The following is an 18,972-nucleotide window of genomic DNA, read 5'->3' on the forward strand; positions in this document are numbered from 1 at the left end:
CTCTTTCTGAGACCTTCCTGGTAGAATCCCACATGAACTTCTGGAGAAGTTGTACTGTTTGTCTTGTCTGGCTCTAATGTCACAGAGGACAGTGGGAACCGATGTCTACTGCTAATAGGAAGCTGTGTACTTAAAGATTTTGCTTTCATCTGTAGGCTTATGATTTGGCCAAGGAGCTGCTTTCCTTTAAATCTGTATAACTGAGGGTTTGGTTTTTTGGGGTTGGGTTTGTTTTTTTTTTCAGTCGCTGGGGGCTTTTTCTCAAAAATAACTCCTTAATCAGTTAAAATCTCAGCAATTGAACTGTATATGTTACCATTGTCTGCTAGCAAATGCTTAGGCCTTATGTGTTGATCTCCTTGCTGAAGTGATGAGTCATTTGAAGAGAATTCTATTCGGTTTAAGATCTAAAAGAGCCTGTTCTAAAATAACCTGTTTTTTCCTTTCCTGAGAGCAGGAGGTGTGACAACAGGGGTGCTTCTCTGTCTTAATTTGACAGCTGAAAAGTGTGACTTGGCTTTCCTGTTTAATCTTTTACTCCTGCTTGGATAGAGTTTATAAGGAAGGTGAAAAGAATTTCTTATCGACTACTTACAGCAATGAAATCAGGCACACCTAAGTTTGGTAGTGCGGGCTGCTAGGGGGAAAGGTTAGAAATACAAAGTCTCTCAAATCCCTGCTCACTTCAGAGAAATAGGAGAAAGACTCACAGCCATTCCTCAAGTGACTAGCATTACTTTGTCTTTTTTTCATCATAGAAGCATAGAATCAACTAGGTTGGAAAAGACCTTCAGGGTCATCAAGTCCAACCATCACCCCAGGACTGCAAAGTCTACCCTAAGCCATGTCACTGGGGGCCTCATCTACATGGTTTTTGAACGCTTCCAGGGACAGTGATGCTACCACTTCCCTAGGCAGCCTGTTTCAATGCCTGAGCACTCTTTTGGTGAAGAAATTGTTCCTAAATCCAATCTAAACCTCCCCTGGTGCAGCTTGAGGCTGTTACCTCTTGTCCTATTGCTTGTTACTTGGAAGAAGAGACTAAACTCTGTTTTATTATGTTATTCTTTTTTAATTTTATATATCTTCCTTAAGTCAGGATGCCAAACAATTTGTATTCTGCATGGATTTCAGATATATTCACTGATGTGCTAACAAATGAAGAAGTTTACGGTAAGTCTTCTTTCCTTCAAATCTGACTTTGGTACCCTCTATCTTCCTAATCCTTAAACTGGCTCATTAGTTTTAGTGGAAGTAGCTCACTCAGGAATACACCACAAGCCTGAAAGACCAAGGGACAATCGTAATGATGAAATCTGAGGGTGAGGAGAAGTTGTTGTTCAGTAATTTGATATTTATGCTTGTTTCTCTTGGGAAATTCTCCAATTTAGCAAAATTTATCTATTTCATTAGAATTATGGCTTTCAACCAAAAAAGAATTCATAACACCACCAATCCCTTTGTATTCCACCAGGAAATATTTATGTGAAATATTGTGAAAGCTTTGGGCAGTTTATTGGTGTCAGATTTAGTTAAATCAGCTGGGATTTATCTTCTGGGAAATATATATCTTGGTTTATCTAGAAATAGTGTTGCCAAGTCATGGGATATACCTGCACTAGAAAAATTGATCATATGCTACAGTTAGTTGGGTTGAGGAGTTTGGTTCAGCTGGATATTATTGATATACCTGATACAATTTTCTGATGGTTTTCTGCAACCTCCTAGGAAGAAATAAAAAAGATTATTCTTACTGTGAAAATGTGCAAATTAATATTATTCTAGATACAGTGTGGTAGTTATTTGGAGATGTATCACTGATGTAACTTGGCTTGCTGTTGCACACATAGGCCTTGAGAGAAGGCTGGGCAATGTATAGTAAGCACTTGTATTGAGTGTTATTCTTCTATGTTTTATGCTTTGAACAGATGGACTAGACCTAGTCAAACTTTTCCAGGTCTATGATATGGACAGTGATGACTTCGCTTCCATCTCTCTTTCAGACACTTCCCTTTCTACTACTGCATAATGCTGCATTGCAGGAAAGCAGTAATGGTATGGCAAAGCTGAGGGCTGATCATAAATGAAGATAAATATGTTTCCATTGATTTATGAAAAAAAAAAACACCAAACACTGCTGTTTTATTTTCAGTGTAGGATGAAGCTTGCTCACAAGGGAAGAGAAGTAATAATATTTTTTCAGTGATGCTGAAGTTGTATATTCTAGTTTACAATCCAGTGGATGGATTCCAGTTTACTGCTGCATTAATCATTCAGAAGAGATCTATATCTTGTTCCAAATATGCGTCTAGGTTCAAAGTAAAGGTGGGTGCAGATCTGTAGGATGATATTTGCAGATGCAGATTTATAGAAAATAACGGTGAATATCACTTTTTGCTATTGTACTATGTTATTTTCTATTTAAAACTATTAGATGAAGTATCTCTCATTATATAAATTTCTTGGCAAATACTTTCTTCTTCCTTTTTCAAATCCTAAATAATGATGGCAACAAATGTTGACATATGCCAACAAAAGCAGTATAGACATGACCCAAGTAGATGCATTACTAAGAATTTTATCCTATATTTCTGTGCCAGGCCTCCATGTAAGTCTTTGGGGGAACCCCACTTCCAGGATTGTCTTCTAGAAAATTTTAAGTGCCTCTAATGTCCAGGGAGGTTTCCAGAGGGAGGCCTGTTAATATTTTACTCTGGTGTTTGGCCAAAAATAAACTGGAAAAGAAGTTTTTCAAACTAAAATATTTGAATGAAAAGGAATAGTTAATTGGAAGTCATACATTCTGATTTGGAAATGTTACTTCTATGGGCTGGATGTTTTGCCCCATGTGTTCCCTGACATGGCCACAGCTGCCAACCTACTCTGGGTATGGCAGTGCAGCACGGAGCTTTCATGGGATGCCATATATCATGAGCTGCCAAACCGTCTCTGTGAATGCAGGATGGCAAGAGCCTGCAGTGGAATGGCAGTGTTCTTTTCAGATGTTTCACTTTTTGTAGGGGCAAGAATTCTCCCATGTGTGGGAAAGAACTGATGCTTGAGAAACTCATCTTATTTAAACTACTGTACTTTTTTGTCAAGAAGTTTTCCTGCAGAAAATTTCAGGCAGCCATGTCCATGGTTTAGGATGCTTTACTCAAGTATCTGCTGCCAATATATACTCATTCACACAGAAGACTCTGCTCTGCTTCCTACAGCTCCTGATCTGCTTGGTTCAAACTTAGTCTGGATACTTCTATAGCCATTGCAACTCAGTGTTAAGAGTGGCCGAAAACACAAAACATACAGAATGGCAATTCCAGCTTTTCATTTCCTTTTTATTTCCTGAATTTCTACCACTTCATATGAATTTTTCTGCTCTTTTTATGAGAGTTTGACAGAAAAAAGTTAATGGAATCCTTCAGTATTCAGGATATTTGTTTCTTATTTTCCTTGTCCCCAGATGCTGGATGCAAACCAACAGTGGGAAGTAAAGGAAGCAATAGAGTGGGTCACTAAACCAGATGAGTTTAAACCCCGATGGATTAAGGAGCCAAGTTTTCCAGATGGGACATGCAACTATTTCAAAGGTTGGACAGTTATTTTTTTTTTTATTTCAGTGATAATACAGTGACTCTGTTCAGTACTGTCGTGCACTGTTGATGCTGTTCCTTCACATATTCAGAGCTTAGTTTGAACATTTAGAGTGCCATTAAGTGTATTTCCTACAGGACCTTGACACAGATTCTGCACCTGTATTCCCTTAAGTTTAAAGAAATAGTTTGCTTCTAAAGAAACCCCAAACATGTGAAAGGACTGTAATGCCTGCATGAGGAAGGCAGCCAACATTTAGTATGAAACGAGAATGAACTTTAAAAAAAAGATGTGTGGTTTCCAGTGAAACTGGAAATTCAGTTCCAAGCATGTTGTGCTCCCAACATGCACCGTTAAAGCCACAGAGATACTGTATGTGCGTTTCTTTACTGCTTCGCACACCCTGGCATGTAATTCTTCACATCGCTTCCAGAGCAGAGAAAGAAGAAAAAAGAAATCAGTAAAAAGTTGTATAACGTGTTACATTTTCTATAAAATACGTAGAAAACAGTACGCTGAATCAAGCGTTATTTTAGCCTTTATGCCACTGAGTAACTCTGTTGGGAATTAAAAAAACAGAAGCAAGTCTTGAATTTTTGTTTTCTTGCAGGTCTTAGCACTACTGGGAATTGGTGTGGCAATCAGAGAACATGTATAACTGCTTTGGGCTTTTTCCTAATTACTGCTTGTTTAATGCAACTACTGCATAACTTGTGGAGCTGCTGCCGAAACTCCTTTGCATTTCTCACTAAAGTTGAATACTACAGACAAAACTTACTTGATTTCTATTTCAGCTATTCCCTGCTAAGGTTACCTCCTTTTAGGTTGTCTCCCTGGTTCATTCTTCCCACACACAATTTCTGTGAACAACCTGGAAATACCTGGAGTTTTTTATTATTATTATGAGAGTATCTGCTAAAATTTCATATTGTCACATCAGTGAGAAATATAAAAGAATGCACCCATGATCATGATTGCCTGTATGAAATGTAGAGAAGTAAGGTACAAGAATTCCACACTGCTCCATAGAGCACACTGTACCACTGTAAGACAACTTGGATAACATCTGTGCAGAACAGTGTAGGGTGGACAATGTGGTCTGTAGAGAGCTGCAGGGCTGCTGAAATTGATATCCCCTGTGGCCCAAGGATAATGGTCACAGCTCCTATTTTTCTCTGCAGGTTTGGTGCTCAAGCAAGTGTTTTGCTGAGCACAGCAGCTCATGTGCAGACATGACCTTGCACTGGCTGTATGAAGGAGTGAGTTTGAGAGTGGTGAGGTTCCTGGCTCCTCTTCCTGCATCAATTCTATTTGTGCCCAACTCTGCATCAAAAACCCCATAAAACCGTCTGTTAGCAAGCTGTAGCTCATCCTCTCCGTGGCACCAGCAGCACTGTCAGTGGTGCAGGAAGTGCTGGGGAGCCAGGAGCTGACAGCGTGGCTGGCAGGGCATGTCTGGGGGCAGCAGCCAGGGCCAGCTGAGAAGGCTGCCAGATGAGCTCATGGTGAGGAGACAGCTCTGAGGACACCACCTGGCCCAGTGACAGGAACCAGGGTCGGACACAGCCCAGTGACTGCCAGCCTGTCCATGGTGATCCCAGACCAGGTTGAGCTGGGCCATCAGCCTGCTGTGCAGGGTCTGGATCAGTGACATCCATGTCTCGGCACAGTTGCAATGTGAGATGGTCCCTGAAGAATGCCAAACCCCCCCTGTGAGGGGTTCACTCAGAAACTTGGGTTTAGTTGGGTTAGTGCTGTGGAAGGGTCAGAGCCCAGAGCCAGGCCAGGTTTGTAGGGCAAGGCCTTGTGTAGCCATGTGCCTGGCTCTGGCTTATGGCTTGAGAAGCCAGAGGTAGCTGGCAGGGTGCCACAGGCGCCACTGCTCCCAGGGGGCCGGGAGCTGTGGGGCAGAAGGCTCCCAGGCAGGCCTGACCCACCTCCAGACAGGAGCAGGGTCCGCAGAAGACAGGGGACCCAAGCCCCAGCCCCAGGCCCTGGGCACCCCCCTGGGGACAAGGACAGGGATGGGCTGAGGCCAGGCCAGGCAGCAGTGTGTGAGCATGGCTCAGGATCAGGCATGGTGGGGGGAACCAAGGTCAGGCACAGTGCAGGGGCTGTCCAGGCAGGACATGGCAGAGCAGGGCCATAGTCAAAAGGCCAGGCCAGGGTGTTGGTCCATGGCCAGACATGTCCACAGCCGTGTCTGGCCATGGACCAACAGGTACACTGCAGTGCAGCCCAGGCAGAAACTCAGGCTGATGGGCAGAGGGTGTGGGCCCCAGGTGAGACTGGACACAGTGAGACTTGTCAATACACTCAGTGCCCTGTCTGAAATCAGGAATTTGGCTGGTGTGTATGCAGCTATTTTATAAGGCTGAAACCTTTCCTTTCCCCCAGGGAAACCCATTGTTAGCATTAGTAATAAGTCACTGCCATCAGCTATATTTAAATAGTTTTCACATGAAATATTTTTAATGAGCCCAAGGACCAGAACTAACTCACAGATGTATCATAAATACTGAGGTGTCAATAGTGAGACAAGGGGGAGCACAAAATTACAAAATGAAATATAAACCTTTAGAATCAGTTTTAACTAGTGTTACGTTTGATGGCTTTGTAACAGTAGCAATGGAAAATTACTGAGGTGCATGATACACAGAAAAAAATGTAGACTACAGATAGAGAACATACTGAGAATTCTTGTACAAGAGAAATCGTTACAGTTGACATAGTTTTAAGGAAAAAAGTCTGGAAGGACAAGGCACAGGGATAAGGAGTATCTGGGAACGGCAGGTGTCCAGGATGGGCTACAGTTAAACTAACTGATAAGTGGGAGTACAGGAGGATTATTATGTCTGCGGTGTTTATGAACCAATTAAGCTGGTATAAGCATCTACTACGCGTGCTCCAAAGGCAGCCAGAAGTGATGAAGATTGTTGGAAGAAGTAAACGACCCTCAGAGACCACCACCACAATTCTGTACGCATGGGGGGAACTTTCTGGAAAATGATGTAATCCGTATGTAGCCTCATGAATATGTATGCATGCCCAGGGACTATATAAGGACGGCTTGTGTAGCAATACGGGGACACGCGTTAGGAGGAGCTATCCCCCGTGTCTCCCCACACCGCAATAAAGAATACCTGCTTGACAACTTGAAAACTTTGTTGGCAAGTTTGTTCCTGGAGTTTTCTCCAAATCAATTGACAGGCTGGCACATTTTAGAATACCAGCCTTTAACCTAAACTGTTTTTTATTGCACCCATCTTTTTGCCAAGACTTGACACCAAATCTACAGAGCCAAACAATGTGAATTAACAAATTCTCAGTTCTCTGCAGCAACTGGAGACAACAGTGACAGCATACAACATAGCTTCTCTGCTGCCAGTTCCTCATGCCAAGCCCTGCTATCAACATATTTTATTGTGCTTCTCGCTCTCAGCTGTTGTCTACCAGTGGACAGGACACTTAATTTGATGTCTTAATGAACATCTATTAGGCTATGTTTGAATTACCCATTAGCATAGCTTTGCTTTACAAAGTAAAGGCCAGTCCTGAATATTAGCATTACTTCACGGTTTGTATAACCTTTTTCTTCCTTTTACCATAACATCTGAGAACCACATACAGATTTATGTATTTATCTACAGAATTCCCCCATGAATAAGGGGATTACTATTATCTGTGCTACAAACACAGGAAATTAGTATGAACCCTGAACTGACTGAACAACTTAGCCAAGCTCCAGATACAAAATCTGTAGCACAGCTAGAAATTGAATCCTGACTCTTATCCAAGTGTGTCTTGTCTGCAAGGCCATCTCTCATATGGTTGGACAGGCCTCCAGAAGAAGGAATGATTTCCTACATCAGCATCATGGCTATAATCACTTTAGCTTGTCTCAAAATGGGAATAGCTGCCCATCCCACAAGCAAGCACATCCCAAAGCTGTGTAGTCCCGAGCATGCTGAAGTGGAGCTAAGACAGTCCAGTCCCCAGTGTACCCCAAGTCCCTGCCTGGGGACATGGTTAGGAACCAAAAAGGGGTGAGCTGGTTCCTAAAGGAGCCTAAATCAAGATTCTGAGGCAGTCTGTTAATTACCTGGCAGAGCTGCCCAATCAGTTAATGTGAGCATTATACAATGGTTTCACTACAAATTCCATCACCTTTGCATTAAGCTCCTGTCCTTGTCCTGGAACGGAAGAGCCATTTTCATTTGCCATTTTTGGTTCACTTTCATCCAGGCTGTTCAACATTCAATTAAAGGGCGGTAATTTCCAAACTCATTCCAGTACAACTATGCCATTTTGCACAGAGGATATTTCAGTTCATTGTGTCAGGTGTTGTGCTCATAACAAGTATAAGCTGATTACTTTTAATATTGGCAACATTCTTGAATTTCACTTCATCCAAATTCTCATGTGTCTCTCTGGAGACATTCAAAAACCACCTGGATACGTTCCTGTGTAACCTGCTTTAAGTGGCCCTGCCTCGGCAGAGAGGTTGGACTGGATGATCTCCAGAGGTCTCTTCCAACCCTAACAATTTTTGTGATTCTGTAGATTAAAACATTTGGATTTATTGAGACACACAAGAGGGACACTGTACAAATGTTTGTATATGAGTTGTGAGCAGCTCTTGTAAGATGTTAATTTGGGAGACTTCAGGTCTTTTTTCTTTTTCCCTTTACACTGCCACAACAGAGTGATACTTAACACAGCTTCTACACACTAAGGCCTTGAGTTCTCTACAAATGCAAGCTGGGATGTGTGAACGAAAACTTGCCTGTGCTGCTGATGGTCCAGAGTAAGGCTCTGCAAAATACAGCAGTAATGAAAAAATCTTTCTCTCTCCACTCTCCAAGCCAGTCTGATAATAGTTTCTTCAGCTGTCATGCTTGTGATTTCTGAGCATAAGCTTGCATGCACTGTGTAATTTTTTTGTTTCATGTCATGCTCTAGGGCTGCATCTAAGGGCTTTGGATGCCTTGGTTTTGAGCACTGTCTTTCTCTAGTATGGACTTGGGGCTCTCTGTGAATCAGTCCAGCACTTGGTAATATTTGATTATATCCCAGTATTTGAAAGCCTCGAAAGCAGATTAGTTACACAAAATACTCCTGTAGCAAATTACTATGGTGATTTTTTTTTTTTTTTTTTTGTTTTAAAAAAGGTGTTGCTACATGGTGGTCACCATATGCATTTGTCTTAACCTATAAGCCCACCTACCTGTGGGCTACAAAGGAAAGTTAGACGTGTGGATTAAACTTCAAGCAGGTGAAAGTGAACAGTTTGTGGGTTTGATAAAGGTATTTGAAACCTGGGCTGCATTCCACGTTCACACTTCACAGATGGCAGTCACTACGGTAGCAAGCTCACCAAATCAGATTAATTAAGAGACTATTGAATTTAATGGCTCATCAGGTGGGTGTTCATCTCAAAATTCAGAAACAGTTCTTTCTTTTCTGACCCCTCATCTATCATAACCAGATAACTAATATTCTTTCTGGTATGGAAGTAAGGCAAATTTTGCAACTTATCATGTCAGAAATAATGTGGGTTAGGAATGCTTGTCTAAGAAAGTAGATCATAGAGGGAGCTGATATTTGAGCATAGTGGTAAGAAATTTCTATGCTATCTCCAAGTCTATTGAACTGCCCTTGGGAAGTCGGGAAATGCTAAAAGGATGCATTCAGAGGAGGAAACTCTTCAAGGCCAAATCATGAGAGAGAATGAGTAGCAGTCAGCAGGACAAACAGCAAGGACTTGAAATGCTATGGATAGGCAGAGCTGCTAAGGAACTGACTTCTAATGCCACCTGTAGAGCTCTTTAAGTCATCAGCTGGTGCGTGCATGGGACAGACAGCTGCTGGGACATCTTGTTCAGTTATACCAGTTTACTGACTTCAAAATTAATAAAAAAAACCCATGCATTTCTCCATGTGTTCAAATACGTATTGAATATGCTATGTGTCAATATTAACCGTAGATCTATTCACAACTGAATTCCGGGAGAGGAATTTTATACGGACTGAAGTTACTGGGGAAGTTGCAAGGATAAGGAGAGATGAAAACTGAATTCTGGCAAGATTTAATTAATAGGCTCCAATCCTACAAATACTACTATCTCTAACTTGTACTGCTCCAGGCTACAAAATTAGTCCATAAGTTTGTGGGATCTGGTTTTAAATGTTGGCAGACTGTTACTAACACTACTTGATAACCGCTGTTTAACCACAGGTCTGTTTGATTTACAGCAGATTCATCATTCATGTAGGGTTAGGAAATAATGATTAAAAAAAAAGTTGATAGAGAGATGTTATGCAGATTGCATTTCAGGCAAGGCTCCATTAACATCTTTCCTCTTCCTGCTGATTCACCTATGAAGACCATGTGCAGTTTTAAGTTTCTTTTCCCCTGCTAGCTCTCACCCTCTAAGATCCTAAAGTAAAACAGCATTTACCTTTGCTTTCCAACTCTTATTTACTACTGCTATAAACAAACATTATATTAAGTATGCATCCCATTTACAACTGCTATAAACAAACATTATATTAAGTATGCATCATCCCTCCAGAAGATTTTTAAGCTTTATTAAAGATACACTCTTTAGAACATATTTCAACACTTACACAACCTTGAAGGAATCATATGTAAAAGTTCTCATTTTCAGTACTAAATAAAGCACGTAAATGCTACTCACACACAGTAACTGAATGGCAACAGAGGTGGCCACTGGTAACTGAAATAATGTGTAGAAGATGATCTCACTAGCAACTTGAAAATGTACAGCAGGAATAAATAATCATCTGTTCTGTACAACTACAGCTTGGTACTGAAGGCAGAACTCTGTTTCTTTTTCAGTAATAAAATATGTATCTTTTGAAGTATATAAAAACCCTATAACTTTAAAAACAGAGAAAGGTAAATAGCTTAGGTACATTTTCACATTAATAGAAGCTGGTTTATAGCATTAAACAGCCATCTCCATTTTAATAGGTGGATGAGGATTATAATCGTCAATCTGAAAGTCTTCTGCCTTAAAGTCACTGATGTCTTCAACCTTACGAAGAATTCTGAGTTTGGGGAAAGGTCTTGGCTCCCTCTGAAGCTGAAATAAAAGCAAGCTTACTGTATAAAACCAATACTTGAAGGCAGAGATTTTATGTTATACACTAGATCTCAATAATCTCTCAAGTCAGATTACACTACGTAGATTTTCCCTCCTTCCCAAGAAGATTTATACTCAAAAAAAGAAAACCCACAGCAACAGCTAAATAGAATCTACTTTAGTATTTTGATAGGGAGCAGTAGCAGTAGCATAATTTTAAAGAGGATTCCCTAATCATCCAAATGCAAGCATATTCAGTTTGCAGAGCAATTCTGGTGGTTACAGATTAGATTCCTTCCAGAGGAAACTAAATTCCCAGGAAATTCTGACCCAGATGTGTATCAGATGTGCTGCAGTTTCCTAAAGGAACATTCAGGTCTGAACCAGCAAGTAGTTCTCTGGGTGGTTTTGAACCACAAGAATGGTGAGGACATTCAGTGTGAGCCAAATCTGATTTGCTCCTAATGCAACAGATTACTTTGTGAAGAAAATGTAGCCTTATTCAGCCAAATACTAATACTGGTTAACTCTGTGAATCGATAAGTTATCCTTTTCTGATATACTACAAAGACATTTTATTTTGTGCTTATCTGTGTTAGGCAGAGTGGTTTTGTAAGGTTTTGGAACGATGAAGTCAAAAGTAGGGGTACAAACTCTGGATCTCTAATTTGGTTCTAGAATAGTACACTGATGTACATTTCAGTCATGTTTGTATTGTATTTCTGCTTGCAACCCAAGTTGAACAGAGGTTAAGGTGTTGCAACTATTAGGCTAGAAATAAGAAGAAAAGCCTGACAAACATTTGCAAAAGTAATATTTATATAAGATATGTATCAAGATAACTTTGTATTGGATAACCATTGTGGAAGACAGAAAGATACAAGAATACAGATTAAGTACTTACTTGAACTTTCAGAGGTTCCACATGATTCAGATATATGTGCGCATCTCCTAATGTGTGTATAAACTCTCCAGGCTGAAGAGAAAGGAGAATACATGTGTTTTTCAAATAGTCAGGTTTCAAGAAAGAAAAACATTACAGTGCTCACAGTATTGATTCTTAGCATCCTACATCTAATGTGGAATTGCAGCTTCTGTACTGAATTATCAAGATAACCTTGCAAGCTTTGAAGGACACTATCTTCCCAGATTAATGCATAATTGATGAAAAATGTCATGAAATTTCTACTAGTTTATCTATTTTACATGCTCTAAAGAAAAGGGGGTTTCACTTATACAAGACTGTGGTGCATTTAAATTATTCCTCCAAATTACAAAATACAGCTCTGGAGTCAGGACAATAGATATCTGAGCATATACTACCACTCTACATAATCATATACAGTAGAAAATGCAAAAAATACTTAGCTGAAATTATAGCTGGAAGTTAAATGGGCAGCATATCCAAACTGGAACCTTGACAGCAATCACTGAGCTACTGTTTGATTCCAATAAAAAACACATGCTACAAAATTTAATCACTCACATGTTACTATCTCATAAGGACAAGTGCTCAGTTCAGATTTCTAAAAGAGGTATACTAGTGGAACAGGTCAGTTTTGACATTGAGTTAGAAAGACATGGAGGATCTTCTGTCTGCTTGATGTGAATTCACGAATTCTTACATTACCAATCTTAACCACCTGTACAAATCCGAGACAACTCACATTAAATTCATGAGGCCCTCTCTTACACATATTTTAGCAAGATTTTGAACAGTATGTTTATTCTAGTTTTCTTGGACATGGATGGCATGAAGAGCCTTAAGTCCCCCACTTCTCAGACAAGATTAAGTAAAATGATTAAATAGCATACCTTTAGCCCTGTGACATGGGCAATCATATAAGTAAGCAGTGAATAGCTGGCAATATTGAAAGGCACTCCTAGTCCCATATCTCCAGACCTCTGGTAGAGTTGGCACGACAATTCACCATTGAGAACATAGAACTGGCAAAGGGCATGGCATGGAGGCAAAGCCATCAGAGAAATATCTAGCAATTGCAGTACAGGAAGAAGAGTAAAAATAAAAAAAAAAATATTGTAACAGCATTAGTGTTATAAATGTAGGAGATGCAAAACCTGAAAAAGCACTTTATGCGACAGTAGAGCAAAAATCCAACTGCACTATCATTTTGTTGCTTCTTCTCTTGTTTAAAATCACCTGCTTCCTAAGCAATTAAGTCCGGGTCATGACACACTGTCTCCTGGGCTATATGCCCAGAAAAGTCATAAACAGATATTCCACAGAGCAGATTTATGCCATAATGCTGCACAGCAGTTTAGTTTCACTCACCTCAGTGAGACAGGTGATTTCCCTAATGGAGGACACTGAGGGTAAAATTAAGCACATACCCTAAAGCAACTTCCAACTGCTTCATCTTACTCTCTTCCTATTGCCATGTGCCTTTACCACTTGTTGAGACATAAAAGTAATGATCAATATAAAAATAATAATCAGAAAACAAAAGATCTTTTGTGTGTTTAGCCACACTTATAAGTGAAAATATTACAATTATAGCTTAGTAAGAAAAACTTTTATCCAGCTATCTCCTTATATCTGACAATATTTAACCTTAAAAATCACAGCAATGATATGTGGCATCCCTTTTCAGAGACACGAGTCTGCTCTGCCTCTGGATGATTTTTTTTTTTGTGCATAGATCTACTGCTGCTGCTGTTAAACATTATTTGGCAGTAGCTCTTATTTAGAAGAAATACAGTGAATGGCTACCTAGACAACCTATTTTCAAGGAGATGATTGAAACACAAATAATAGTTTTCTACTTCTAAGGTTTTTGTTAAGTTTACAATTTATTATATGGCTAAAAAACAGACACTGCTCTGGTATATTGTTTTTTGGTTTTGTTTTTTTAAACCTTTTTAAAATAATAATTGTTGTCTTTAAACAGAGACTGTATGTCCAAGATGCTGGTAGCCTGGTATATCCCTCACTTTCATGTGAGGAGAAAAACTTTGAAGTAATGGTCCAAAAGTTTTGAGAGTAAGCAAGGACACCAACTGGAACTGACTGTTGACACAGGATTAGAACATAGTTTAGCATAAAGCAAGATAATGTGCAACTGCATTTACTTAAATGTCTGCTGTTCAATACCTTTGGGATTCCAAGCACACATAATGATTCTTCTGTCATCTGGATTGGTTTTGATCATTTCAATCACTTTTTGCAATTGATCAACTCCTTGGTTGGAGTAATCTGAAGAAAGATACCAAGTAAGATCTAAGCCAGAGAGATTCAAGTCACATTTTTGGTTTTAAAGCCCAGCCCATATCCCACTGAAAAGTGATACCCAAACAACAACCTCTGAAGATTTTACTGTAACTTTGAAAGTGATTGAATTTATCAGTTGGCACCCTCCAAATGTAAGCTATTCTTGGCCTTCCTTAGCATACTCTAAGGCTTGTGAAATTTTCATGATGGTATTTTTGTATGTTCCCCATTTCTTTTGTGTGTTTTGAGTACCTTTAGCACTCTCCAAAATAGGACCATTCCTATTTAAAACATTTTATTCCAAGCCTCAATAACTTGACATTTTGTAAGACCAAATAAGAAGTCTGCATAAACGCTACATCCCAGGAGACAAAAGCTGCAATACAAAAAAATTAGCTGGACGAAGTATTTTACTTTATCATTCATGCTGACTTGTTACCTAGATAGGACAAAAGCTGTATTGGAATGGGCAAGGTATTACTACTTAGTTATTCATAGTATTTAAACTGATTTGCTCAATGCATTTCTGGATTAAGATGTCTTCCTAGATTTTAAACGTGTCTGCTACAGTGCTCTTTCTTTCAAAAAGTAAAAACCAAAACAATATGCCCAGACCATTAACATGGGGTGCTGGCATCCTTTCCATGCTCAAAAGGAGGAAGTTCTTGGCAGATGAATAAACACCTTCATCTAGCACTTACAAGGTCATGTGTGAAAACTAAATTTCCATGGCATTTAGTGCCAGAAGGGAACTTTAATCACATATAGCACAGGATATTACACTTCACCTGATGACGTTCGCAGTCTGATTTTTAGGTTCAATACCAGTTATATAACAAACTCACTGGAATTAACTGAACCTTAGAATGGATTCCAGAATAACAGTCATTAGTTGTTACTCATTGTTCTGAGTCATGCCAGTGAATCAGCATGGCTTGTAACTAACTTTTTCTAATAACTCCTATAGCAAAGCAACACCAAATAAGTCACAGGAAGACCCAAGCTGCAACAAAGGATGCTAATACTCAATTAGCATCTCAGGGAACTTTTCTGCCAGCAATACTGTGCCAGAAGCCTTGTCAAATGGTTATGTTGGCTTCTGAAGCTAATTACCTAACCACTGGTAATGCAACCGAACGAAATCTATTAGTAATGAAACCTACAGGAATTTATGTTGTTCATTTTTTCCAAATTATGTTATGCCTCAGACCTTTTATGTTTGGGAATGTGAAACGTTTTAGTAACTTTGTTAGATGTGTCAGTTCACAATTTGCATCATTTGTGTTAGTACAGAACTGTATTCTGGCAGCAGTCAACATGCCAGTAAGTCTAACATCTGTAACCTATGTGAACTTTGAGACTATACGGAAAACCCAACAGAAAAAATATAACTAAGCATGTTGCTAATCTCAGTTAAAAATCACACCAACCAAATAGCGAACATTTATTTTTGACTTTTTTTTTTTTTTAACAGCAGTCCTCTAAACATTTCGTATGTCCACTCCTTCAGTGAGTTAGAAAAGAGTCAAGACACTTCAGAGTAAGTTTAATGAGCCACTTCTACTGAAAATAATACTAATAGGTACTGCTCACATCATAACTTGCTACAGCTATTCTGTCCACAGCATCATCAGCTATGGATACATCCTAGTTTGTTCCAGCTGCAGAATGGAAAAATCTTTCTTTCACAGTCTTCAATGAATGTAGTGCACAAATGTCAGTTCTTGCCAGCACAATTTATCATGGAAATTCAGACCCTGCATTGGTATTCAGAGATGGCAGCCTGCGTTCCACTGCTATCAAACAGAGCTAGCTCACATCTCTCGACTGCAATAGACACACATCCTTCCAGCTACCAGTGACCATACATGCTCTAGACTGAAGTAAAAGAAGTAATGTATGCCTTGTGACTGATCTGTGCCATAAATTCCAAACTACGATATACAAAGCTACATCTTTCAGGACAGCTAGACTGAATTAAAAAAAATAAAAAATAAATTACCCTTCTCCAACAGTATTTATTCTGGCTATCAATTCACACTGTGAACAGTCCCTTTAACCACAGTCCACTCCACCGAGGCCTCTGGAACTGATGTGTCACAGTTGTCTCACTAAGCAATCAAGACTTTATTTGTATGTAATTACCTGTGTGCATATCTTTGTATTCTGCTCCAAAGTGCCTCCACTGGAAACCATAAACTGGTCCCAAATCCCCCTCCTCTCTGGTGCTGAAACCCTGCTTATCCAGGAACTCACGTGACCCATTAGCGTCCCAAATCTTCACACCTTTTGCAGAGAGCTCTTTGGCATTTGTAGAGCCCTACAAAACACAGACAGTAAGAAGTCTATCTGCTAATTCCAACACAAAGGACATGACCTGAAACATCTGTATTCAGCTTTGCTGGTCTACAGTACTTCTCTGCTTATAAAGGATGAACAGTCTGATTTATGCACAGGATGAGGATACTGCACGATAGAATAAAATTTAGGAGCAACATACTAGGATAAAGTTTGAAGTGCCATGCTTATGTTCAACTTGGGATTCTTCTAATTTTGTGAATGCACAAACAGTACAGCCTAAAGGTCAACTTATAATGCACATTTGCAGACAACAAAATTTTACTTTACAGATGGATGAAAAAAGACAAAAAACTTTATGGCCTCAATGTTGCCTTTGCCAAGATATCTACAATGAGCTTAAGGTCTTAAAAATCCCTTTGTTAAAATGACAAAAATGACAAAAACAACAAAATGACCCTGAGTAATTTCACTGGCTTCTGCAACACTCCAAGTCAGTGTGTCCAAGTCAGCACACTCAAAAATCCAACACAAGAAAGCGTTCCGTTTTGGGGAGTGTCTAGTCTTTTATATTTTTAAGAACATGAATGTGTATATGAGTCCTGCAGTCTAGTGAATGGTTTAACAGATTTTCCTGTACCTGCATAACGCCACTACATATAAAAGGAACACTTACCTCATAATGTGTTATCTACCATTGAATTTTAATACTCTAAATACAGCTATTAGCTCTATTAGATCTCGGGGGTTTGCTACTAAAAAGCCTAGTGTTTAAATCAGTCTTATGTTTCACCTTTGGTTCTGCACTGCTTATTTCTGTTCAAATCAATACAAGGTATCTCGGTATTAAAAAGCAGATCATTAAGCTGCCTACAGTCTACTTCATATTATTATTTCTTATTCAAACACTAATAAAAGACTGTACAAGGTTCTGTAACTGTGGGATATAGTCAGATCAGCAAAAGAACTCTCTATTTCACATTACTTCCCTTAAAAAGAAATAGCAGAAAAACTCTCCTGACTGGTAACAATGCAATAGTCTCCACTAAAATTCACAGAATGTTTTGAAGATAATGGACTACCACGTGTAGTCAAAATATTATTTGGCTGCATTTCTGCTCTGTTGTATAAATGGAAACATCTGCAGTTACCCCAAATTCCTTAATTCACACTAGTCCATTCTGTTAATACCACTCAGGCACACCACCCACAGAGCCATCCCAATACTGAACCTTGATGAACCACAGGAGCTCCTCCAGCACTCCTTTCCAGAATACCCTCTTTGTTGTCAGCAGTGGAAACTGATCTGAAAAACAGTTGTCGGAGTGTAAACGGAGTGTCAAAGGTAAGCAGCCATTCATAAGGAAGGGTGAACAGCCTTTGGTTTTTATCCACATAGAGGGTAATGCCACCACCTGACATGCAGAGTTTTGGATATAAAGAAAGAAGCTGGAAAAGACTGTGTAATTCCCATATTCACAGCAAGGAAGGCAAGAGCCTGATCACTTTCCTGGACAATAGGGGAAGATGAATTATCCGTGGAGACTTGAATGAACTCTACCGAGAGGGCGCCACGGTGCAGCATGAGGATGTACGAGTAGGCATTCACAAGGGAAACGGGAGCTTAAGATAAAATTGTTGGCAAATCACAACCATCCTTCCTAGTATGTTTTAACGGTAGGAAGTACCAGGTCAGGCTCTCCCAAGATCTAACCCGTTTGCTCACCAGGTAACGTCTATGGGGCGGGGCGGGGCAGGGCCTGGCCAAGCCAGGCCGTTAGGCGAAGGGGGAAGAGGGGTAGGAGTTGCCGCAGGCTGGCAGCGGGGAGAGGGAGAAATAGCTGACAGGACGGGGGGCTGAAACCCCGCTACAGCCCCTGCAGCGTGTCCGAGCCCAGGCCCCGAACGGGGGAAAGCATCGCCCTCCGCGGGCGAGTGGGGGAACAGCCCTGGGGAGAAGATGGCGTCCCGCCCGGCGGAGCCGCGGAGGATGGGGGTCGGGGCGCCCCGCGGGTCCCAGCGGTGCCGACCTCTCAGGCTGTACCGCGCCTGCATGCCGAAGATGGAGATGGTGCCGGTGCCAGTGCGATCCTCCTTCCGGTGGCCGTGCTGGAGGATGTGCCGGACCTGCCGCAAGTACTGCAGCTCACCGACCTCCGGCAGCTCCCCCTCGGCAGGCATATCGGCCGAGAAACACCCCGAGAGGTTCCCTCCTGGCTGGGATGTGCTCCGGCTGCCCTGCTGTCCTGCTCCCGCCAGGCGCTTCTCCTGCGAACCCGCCAACTACCTGCCTTTCCCGCCAAGCAGCGAAAATAGGGCGGGCAGAGCGGGGGAAGCCACCGCCTCCCTCCCGCCCTCTTCCCTGCTGGCTGCGACAGTCCCGTTCCTCAAAGCAGCGGGGAGCGGGTGGCGTATGCCTGGTCCTGCGTTGCGCTTGTGAGCTTCCTGGCCTGGTGCTGGAAATCCTCCACAGCCACCCTCTGCGGCACCCTATGGGGCTTGTCCCCCTGACGGAGGGGTGGCCCGATCCCCTAACCTAAATCCATGCTCCACTCCATACTGACTGACTCTTGCTGCCAAGGGCAACTCATCTGCCCACCTCCCCCCCCCCCAGCCTCTTTCGTGCTGGAAAGTACTGTTGTCATTTTTAAACTTTGCTGGAGAGGGACTTTTACAAGGGCATGTAGTGATAGGACAAGAGGGAATGGCTTTAAACAGAGGGGAGATTCAGATTAGATTATT

The 18,972-nt window shown here is 40.9% G+C and overlaps 1 protein-coding gene across 1 annotated transcript; it reads right to left on the bottom strand.

Annotated features, from left to right (window-relative positions):
- Positions 1-10,169: 10,169 nt before the first annotated feature.
- Positions 10,170-18,595, bottom strand: TYMS (thymidylate synthetase). Its single transcript, XM_057397599.1, has 7 exons — positions 18,261-18,595; positions 17,463-17,536; positions 16,078-16,252; positions 13,816-13,917; positions 12,519-12,694; positions 11,608-11,679; positions 10,170-10,703 (listed from the first exon to the last, which is right to left on the bottom strand). The coding sequence occupies exons 1-7, from the start codon at positions 18,409-18,411 to the stop codon at positions 10,566-10,568; spliced, it is 888 nt and encodes a 295-aa protein (XP_057253582.1). The 5' UTR covers positions 18,412-18,595; the 3' UTR covers positions 10,170-10,565.
- Positions 18,596-18,972: the final 377 nt, after the last annotated feature.

The sequence above is a fragment of the Pezoporus wallicus genome, unplaced genomic scaffold, assembly GCF_028554395.1.
Source record: "Pezoporus wallicus isolate ANWC-B61680 ecotype Strahan unplaced genomic scaffold, APGP_CSIRO_Pwel_v1 contig_227, whole genome shotgun sequence".
In the NCBI taxonomy this organism is placed as follows: Eukaryota; Metazoa; Chordata; class Aves; order Psittaciformes; family Psittacidae; genus Pezoporus; species Pezoporus wallicus.